Source organism: Lottia gigantea (genome assembly GCF_000327385.1).
Source record: "Lottia gigantea unplaced genomic scaffold LOTGIsca_64, whole genome shotgun sequence".
In the NCBI taxonomy this organism is placed as follows: Eukaryota; Metazoa; Mollusca; class Gastropoda; family Lottiidae; genus Lottia; species Lottia gigantea.
In genome coordinates this window covers 776,404-786,203 of record NW_008710179.1, presented here as the reverse complement: position 1 = coordinate 786,203, position 9,800 = coordinate 776,404, and the positions used below count along the sequence as shown (strand labels likewise).

At 34.7% G+C, this 9,800-nt stretch overlaps 1 protein-coding gene across 1 annotated transcript; it reads right to left on the bottom strand.

Annotated features, from left to right (window-relative positions):
• Window positions 1-881: 881 nt before the first annotated feature.
• Window positions 882-7,542, bottom strand: LOTGIDRAFT_167211 (hypothetical protein; the record flags this gene model as incomplete). The annotated part of the gene is made up of 7 exons (XM_009064680.1): window positions 882-1,078; window positions 1,258-1,380; window positions 1,453-2,646; window positions 3,200-3,334; window positions 3,751-3,894; window positions 4,446-4,561; window positions 7,451-7,542. The coding sequence occupies 7 exons, from the start codon at window positions 7,540-7,542 to the stop codon at window positions 882-884; spliced, it is 2,001 nt and encodes a 666-aa protein (XP_009062928.1).
• Window positions 7,543-9,800: the final 2,258 nt, after the last annotated feature.

Here is a 9,800-nt window from a genome sequence, read left to right as displayed (position 1 = left end):
AGATCGTTGGCATAATTTTCAATGTTGTCAGTAGTAACCAGGCGTCGAGAAGGTATCTTGCAAATATATTTTTGGTTTTTTGGGTGAAATTTCCACTGATGTTTTTGCTAGGTCAGGCATGAATTGATCTAATTGTATGTCATGATTTTGACCATAATAGTAGTGGCGGCTGTCGCATGCGAAACAGACCATGCTTTCCCCTTTCAAACACCTGATGGTACACGTACTTCTCTTTGGAGGATTCCACTAACATACAACCTTTACTCTCGATTTTGCCATTCTTTGGACGAGATTTTGGATTGAGGAAATTGTCTTGCTTGTATGGATTTTTATTATCTAAACCATGATCTGATTGTTACATATAGATATTATTGACGATCTGTCAGAGGTTTGTCTGTTTGAAAGAAGGAAATCCCCGACTTCGAGATGACGGACGAATGTGTAGAATACATTAAGAGTAGCATTTCACATCATAAATCAACAAAAAAACTGTAAACAAATCTTTCTTCGATATGTAAATCTGCCACACTGCGAGTTGTAAGCACAGCTTTCTCGGATTTCGGTACCGATGCCAGAATTTCTTGTGTATGAAATATAAATATTGTTCTAGCACAATGCAGATGGTCTACAATCTGCAGTTAAATTATATGTTCTATCACAATTTTCAACAAAATGTGGCAAAAAATGTTAACATTATACCTCTAAGCATATTCCGCAATATTCGTTGTTTAAAAAAAACCGCTCTCTCAATCTTTTCATCTGTACCAACATAATATATCATCTGTATTTTACTGTGAAAGACTACACTCAAATGCAGCGTGAAACCACCACACGCCACTAGAAAACTGTATCTTTGATTAGATTTTAAACGACTACAACCTCTACACACTCTCTTTGTTGGATTTGGTTTTATCATTGGAAGGCACTATATCATACTGTGTTTTTCCATTACGCTGTTTAGATGCCTGCTTCTTTCTAGCTAAAGGTTCTAATGCTAATATGATAGAGCCAACAATAGCGCAGGCACCCAAAAAGTGAAAACAAGTAACATAGGTTCCTGTAACATCTCGTAAACCACCTGAAAATACATAAATTATTGACAAAATATAAGTTTCAACCAGTTTTTGTTCTGTGTGTGGCTTGGCGGATAGGCTTTGAAATACTACGTAGTGAAATTTTGGTAGCACAGATTATTTCAGTCGCATCCTCGCAATGCGGAACCACACTGGCATATATCTAATACAACCACCTACAAACCTACACCAGTTTCAGCTACGAAAAGTAGCGCTGGTCCAAGAGCAAATGTAGAAAAATAGGATTGAGAAAAAGGTGACGTAAGTTGACCATTTAATTTCATCTCAATTTCCCAAATTATATTATCTTCAAATGATAATTACTTTACCAGTGAGGGATTTCAATAATCGGTAACTAAACCGCGAAGTGAATACTTACCCAAGACGGGGTAGCATATAGCTGCAGAGGCACCATGGAAAACCTGAACAAACCCAAATACTTTCGTAAAACTCTCAAATCCCATCAGTTCGATAATTACCACAGCCAGTAGAGAGAAATAGACACCACCAAGTATTCCGTACAAGCACGCTAAAACTATCATTAAGGCATACGTATCAAAGAATCTTACAAATTGGAAAATTACACCCAAAGTAAACGTGGATATGGCAACCATATGAGGAGTTCTCATTACATTCAATTCAGCTAAAACACCGGGAACAATCCTACTTACGATGTCTAGAGCACCACTGATAGTTAATAATAACGAAGTTTGGCTATCCTCCAAACCCAACTCCACTCCCAAAGCGGGGATAAATGCTGCCGCAAGCGCTGATCCACACATACACGTAGGTGTAAACCCGGCCACAACCCAAAATACTGGATTCTTAAACAAACTCAAGTCCAGAATGTTTTTGAGTTTAGATAAAAGTTTGCTGTTATCTCTTTCTTTCTCGGTTTCTTCTGAGGTACACGGTTCGACAGTTGCTTTCAGATCAACAATCGATGCATAAACAAGGTTTGGATTACTGGCGTACAATAACATTCTGGATCGCGATAAGGTGTCCACAATACTGTGACTCTCTGAAAGGTGCGTTTTTCTTCGTAAATGTCCATTATCATCAGACTGTTCAATAAGGAATGTATTATGTTTCATGGGCGGAGAGTTTAATGGTTTAACCAGATCTGACTGATAAGATCGATTGGATAATGTCCGTTCTCGGAATATATTTCTATCGGTAGTAAAGTGATAAATATTGTCCTTATCGGAGTGGGGTGAAACAGGGGTGGCATCTACCACCTTATCTTTTGATATAACTTGTTCAGGTAAACTATAAAATGATTCCAAACTTTTAAAATCTTCCACGTGCACCTCTGCACTTTCGTCCTCTGGATGTTTACCTGGATCTCTGTACAGAGCGGTACATATTATGACTTGAGCCATGACGCCACCAAGGTTAAGAAGACCTCCTCTTAAACCAAACTCGTCCATAAACAGCGGAATAATAATTGGTATTATCACAGCACCGGCACTTGCACCTGCATTAGCTAGGGAATTTGCTAATGCCAATCGCTTTTTAAAATATCGCCCGATTAAGACAATACCAGGACCATATGTGAAGGCGTTTCCAAGACCTGAAATTGTAAGTGAATTGTAAGACAATTGCTGAAGCATCCTAAGACAACACATATATTGCTAGTTGGTAGATGACAAGTTCCGCTTCCAGCTAATTCATATCACAGACTATTAGTTGGATAGATTAATGAGACTGCAAGGAGATACAATTTCAGCATATAACCCCAGTCGGACACACCATGACTTGGGTAATGTGTATCCCTTAACTTAAGATTTGCGAACAGAACATTGGTCCAAGAGAATCCCTTTTTCATTTACAATAAGATTGTGAGTTGCTAACTGATATGGACAACAGGTCTGAGATACTTATGTGAATATTGCTCACATTCTATGAGTAGCTGGTCATAAATTTTCAGTGGCATTCGGATAATTATTATCGCAATAAGTCTATTGGAATTATAGCCCCAAGCTGTTCTGTATAAATTCATTGTTTTTCATCGGCTAATTAGCTCGCCGTCAAGTATATGTCTGCAAGTATTGACAACTTTTCAGTTAAAGAAGTATGACAATAAATAAAAACCTACAAATCAGTAAACCTGCCTATAAGAACACTTTGTGAGAAGATAAGGAACTCGATATTCTCGGCAAAATAACTAATTGCCACCCCTGATGATGTTAATATAGATCCCAGTACAGCATAGCCTCGTATTGACCAATAGTCAATTAATATACTCAACACCAACAGAGCTGTAATAGAAAAATATGCATCATAAAATTGAATGTTTGGTTCTAAGACGTCCTTTGGCAATAAAATGAATTGCAGTTTTGTGTCTTATATGCTAAAAACAAAACACGAAGACGGACGATGCTATGGTCTTCCTAACTGTATTTTTCTAAGTGCCAAAGGGTATTTAATGTAGCACATCGAGCGGTAAGATGTCGACCGGTATCACTTATGAGGCGAGGGGGGAGGGGCGTTTTTGGAAATCAGAAGATATAATGTCGACCCGGTTAATCTGTTGTTAATTATATATTATCAGTACTATTGAAAGGCCAGCGTGTATAATTTGCTGGGAACACTGATATTGCTATGGTAGAAATATCCCTTCCCTTCCAGTATCGACAGGCAAATAAACTCAGTTTATCAAAATGTAAGTATTTACATGTCAGGCTGAAAATAGCAGACTGAATTCCCATAATTGTTGATGTATAGGAGGCTGGTGCTTTAAACTCTGCCAAGAATTTAACAAAGAGTAAACCAAATGCTCTTAAATACCCTATCTGTAGTATGTGTACCACAAAACACGCTGGAAATAGAAATAAAAAAAAGTTAGAATTCGTACAGAAAATGTGTTTTTCTCTGGTAACGCTCAGTTGGTGGTTATTGGCAATAGAATGAAGATGGTTTACAGACGTAATTTAATGAAAAACGTTGAATCGCATCTAACAAAACTACTACACGTACATGTATATTTAATGATATTTATAACTAATATTACATCAAACTTTCTGGGGTTTTTTTTGTTAGCTTTTATTTTTACTAAGCCACTCCAGTTAAGGTCTTACGTATGAATTCGCATTCTTCGTATGAATAATCTTTCCTCTCACCTAATGACCTCTCCTTTAACCATTCGAATTACACTGGTCAAATTCAGAACAACCAATGTTCAGTTTCAATGGACTTGAAAAACAGGTCTTATGCTCTTCGGAACACACATTATATTCGAGTCTTACAATTCGAACGCTTGAGAAATATTTGATTGACTGGTGACAGATGAATCTTATATAGACTCTAACTGGAGTGGTCGAATAAAAAGAAAAGAAATTAAGAATTATTATTATTTGGAAAAACTTGTACCAGCAACGACAACCCAGCCATATCCACCATCTAAATGTGTGGGTTTCTTTTCTTCTTTCGTTTCATTCAAACTTTTAGTTTCTTCTTTTGTACTCCTTTCATCCATCCTGAATTTTCTGAAAAGATAAATGAAGTTTCTGTTAGTAATAAGCCAAATCCACCAACATCTCTTCTGGTAGACAGAGTCAATGACAGGGCGAAATATAATTCGCTCACACTTTTCACTAACAGTTATGATCAAAATAAGTTTTCGAGGATCTCATATTTAGCTTACAATGGCCTTTCTGTTTCTATTCAAAGCTGCGCGGACTGGAATACTGAGGACAGATGGCATATTCAAATCACCAGAATTTAGATAGCCTACCGACATTAAAACCGGCCCAATGTTATTTCCATAAATTTATGTTAAACTCAGAGAGTCAACATTTTTTAAATTGATGAAATCAAAAGGTGGAAGATTGCACGATGATTTAATCACCATTATTGGAGTTCTTTCCCTTGATTACTTTTCTAAGTACTGGACTACCCTACAGAAAATATAGATTCTGCCGTACCCATAGATGCAATATACTTGGACTTCCAGAAGGCGCTTGGCAAGGTACCACATATGAGACTTATCATCTATTAACTCAAAAGAAATAAGAACCAGGGGCAACAACAAAAAACTAGAAAAACAACAAGTAAGATTGGATGTCAGCAAATAGTCAGAAAATAAGAAATATTCGGAATTCTCCACCAAATTCTGCGCACCCCAATCAATCAGTCAACTTTAAGGTGGTCCCGAAGCGGTTAACCTTTACCCCAGACAGTAAACATTATGAACATGCAGACGAGGACTTTTATTTGTAATAAATATGCATAACATAATCAGTGAAATAAATAACACTGTATCGAAATATATATATATATATACACCGCCTTTGTTATAAGCATCACGGCTTGTCACAACAGGACAAAATAATAATCAACGTAAACAGTTAAAAACTCATTAAAAAACTCATATCATCAAATTATCTTTTGAAATTTAATAAATAATAAGTTAGAGTCGTATAAAGTCAATGTGATAAACCTATCTAATTCAAAACATCAAATTCAATTGATAAAATCAAACAATTTAGAAATTAGTCAAACGTGAAATATCATTATCTTTATACAAAATAAAACAATAAAACGAAGAGATAAACGAACACACGATTGTGTATTCTGTACATTTATAAAAAAAAATGACACATCCATCATTATTAAAGCCTAACATGAAATGAGTCGGAGTTAAATCCCAGGTGACATTTTATTCCATCCAAATCAGGCTAACTATGATCAAGAATTCCTAATTTACTGTGGACAAAACGTTTTTTCACTTGACGAAACTTGGGAATATACAACTTTAATATAGAAATGAATTTACATAGCTATAATAAATTGTTAAAAATTGAGAGCAAATCGATGAAAACTATTATACATTAAGTCCAGAATACAAAGCTCAATTCTCTGTATCTGTATTTGTCAGCTCTCTATAAACAGTGGGTAATAAAAAAAATCATCGATTTTAATTTTTGTATTTTATTGTTAGTTATTATAAATAAAATTCGGTCATTATCAAAGATCTACTTCAAATTATATTCCGAATAAAATGAAATAGAGTTTTAATTCTTACTTATCTTCTGATTTTACTATGCACCCATACACCCAAGATACGGAATAATCGAGACGGTATACAATAGAAGAAGAGACGAGCCAGGGCCTGTCTCTCGTGAATTTGCAACTTCAATTTTCTACTCTACGGTATACAGCATCGGCCACTGATTCCCATCTATTTGCACATGTACGGTGCAGAATTACCGATACAAAAGTGACATCGTGGTCGAACCCATACCACGTGTATTTGCTTCTTCTATTTTCTACTGTATCGATAATTCCACACCGTAGCCTACACCGCAACGGGACGTCATATAATATTTCAATTTTCAATGATACGTTATTCAATTCAACTCAATGAATTCCCGAGTATTTCAACTTACCTATATCATGCTCCATGTACTACTCTGTTGAAGATAACAAGTAATCTATACAATTCAACATGTACTGATATATCCAGGGCCAAAAAATAAATTAATAGACACACGTGTGTATTCTATTATATCACACAGCAAATCATTTTCTCATTTTTCTTCATTTACTGGGAATACAGAATTATAGTATAATATATGTCAAATGATATTATAATGTATAGTCCAAAACACAAAGACTATGCATTTGGCCTCATATAATGTTTTGACGGATGGCCCGCCAGATTGATAAACGATATTCGAACTATAGCTATATATGATGACACGCAAATAAATATTTATTCAAACCTAAATATTTTCTAAATAAGTTGATAAAACTTTTGCGATATCTCCTGTCTCTTTTCTGCACTGAATCCGTCGTACGGTTTGTAACAATCAATAAATCATACTATGCAGATCCCTTATCATTTTCCCATGCAGATATTACTGATGACGTCATAATATTGCCACTATCTACAAGGGAGAATGTTAATCAATCTAATTAAATGTTATCAATTTCGCCGATCTGTTTTTGTTGTTTGCTTTTTCTTTTTTTACAGCAAGCCAGGAGATGAATATTTATTTTGAAACCCTTGAACCCTTGAAAAGAAAATAATATTTAGTCTATCTATAAAGATGCAATGATTTTCACGAGGTTTGCACTAGAGCAAATATGAAATCCTGTTTCATTTATACTTCAAGTTTTCCATGCATAAAATATGCCATTCATTTTCTATTCAGTAAACAGAATAATGTTAAGTTTGTTTATTTTATTATTTTTATTATTCTCTACGTTATCAATTAGCAGTCAAAAGAAACCAAATAGAAGCGGGGCAGTCCCTTTAATAAAAGAAGTTTAATATATTTGATATACAGGTATGACTTTGCCAAGGTCGTGCCAACATGTAATATCACAGATCTATTAAGCCAGTTGTATTACAGTTACTGATTGAATCTAACCTGAAACTTAACCAAAATAAACACAAGTAATCGTTTGTCCAAACATCGCCAAGAGAACTGGATAACACATTTATATTTATACCATAGTACATAGTAACACTAACAAGATTAAAGATTGAAATAAAATAAGTTTGATAATCTATTATTCTGTGCCTCGTAAACAATTCATTTTGTCTTAATACAAACAATTCTTGGTAAACTTCTGACCGGTGTTATGCCTGTTACCGGTTACACAAAAATGCTTTCTCTACAAAGGTCACTATCGACAATCTTCACATCTGGAGGGGCTGACATGGAAAAACCTCTTGTCGATGGGACCCTTGACGATAAGTGACGTCACCAAACAATTTTAGTGGAATTCCAGGAACCACAGACGTCTAATTGAAAATTGGATTGGTGCAAATTGATGCTATCAGTGCCCCAGTACACATAAAATTATTTAGAAAACCTCTACAATCATTTTAACACTAAAATATATTGTTATTCAATTCTTTTCTTTGGGTTTACCGACACGTGTAGTGCCAATTGTCTGTAACAGCTCGGACAAATTATCATGTGGCATATGTTTTTTCATGGAAGGCGGGTCGGTTTTATGGGTAAATGTCATGTTCAGATCTCCAAACCGAGCATCAACTGGATTATCTGCAAATGTATTAGAACTTTTAATGTGCTAAAAGAACTAGCTTGATATTACATTTATGTTAAAAAGCATTCTGCAAGATTGAAAAAAGTTCAACTACAATCAACAACAGGTACATGAACATGGCAGAATCACAAAATATTCAATACAAATTTTTCATGAAGTTGATATAAGCGACTACTTCCAGGCATCAACCCAAGACATCAGAAAATAAATTTTTCTCCATCTACAACTAGGTGCCTAATACCGACAGGAAAAAAAGAATTTCTGATTTCTCTTCATATGTCGTTTTCAGTCTCAAGCCACGACCTAACATCATTAAATGGATGATTAATGCTCTAAGGAGAAATATGTATGATACTATGATAGTTTTCTATAATAAGAACCAATTAAGGGTCTAAATTGACTAAATATTTCGAACTATAATCTTCATGACACTCGCCTTTTTTTACTTCACATTTTAGATAATTTGATGTAAAAATTCACACATAAAGCATAAATACACGACAACTGGTTCGATAAATAGATAATATGACAATAATAATTTGATGACAATGGCACCATCTGTGACTTTGTGATTCTTTTTGAATAATCATTTATTTTTCATATATTTGACTTCTTTGTCAATTATCTAACATCAAAGACTCAAATTAGTAACATGCTGACAATCTATATATATACAAATAGTCGAAAGATCAGAACAAACTTTTAATTTTAATTAATCGACACTGATACACGTTACATATCAACACTGCTAATATTCTTCGACTGTCAACCTATCAACACAGAAAATATTCTATAACACTGTCAACCTATCATCACTGCTAATATTCTTCGACTGTCAACCTATCAATACTGCTAATATTCTATAACACTGTCAACCTATCATCACTGCTAATATTCTTCGACTGTCAACCTATCAACACAGAAAATATTCTATAACACTGTCAACATATCAACAATGCTAATATTCTTCGACTGTCAACCTATCAACACAGAAAATATTCTATAACACTGTCAACCTATCAACAATGCTAATATTCTTCGACTGTCAACCTATCAACACAGAAAATATTCTATAACACGGTCAACCTATCAACAATGCTAATATTCTTCGACTGTCAACCTATCAACACAGAAAATATTCTATAACACTGTCAACCTATCAACAATGCTAATATTCTTCGACTGTCAACCTATCAACACAGAAAATATTCTATAACACTGTCAACCTATCAACAATGCTAATATTCTTCGACTGTCAACCTATCAACACAGAACATATTCTATAACACTGTCAACCTATCATCACTGCTAATATTCTTCGACTGTCAACCTATCAACACAGAAAATATTCTATAACACTGTCAACCTATCATCACTGCTAATATTCTTCGACTGTCAACCTATCAACACAGAAAATATTCTATAACACTGTCAACCTATCAACAATGCTAATATTCTTCGACTGTCAACCTATCAACACAGAAAATATTCTATAACACTGTCAACCTATCATCACTGCTAATATTCTAGGACTGTCAACCTATCAACACAGAAAATATTCTATAACACTGTCAACCTATCATCACTGCTAATATTCTATGACTGCCAACCTATCAACACTGCTAATATTCTATGACTGTCAACCTATCAACACTGCTAATATTCTATGACTGTCAACCTATCAACACTGCTAATATTCTAGGA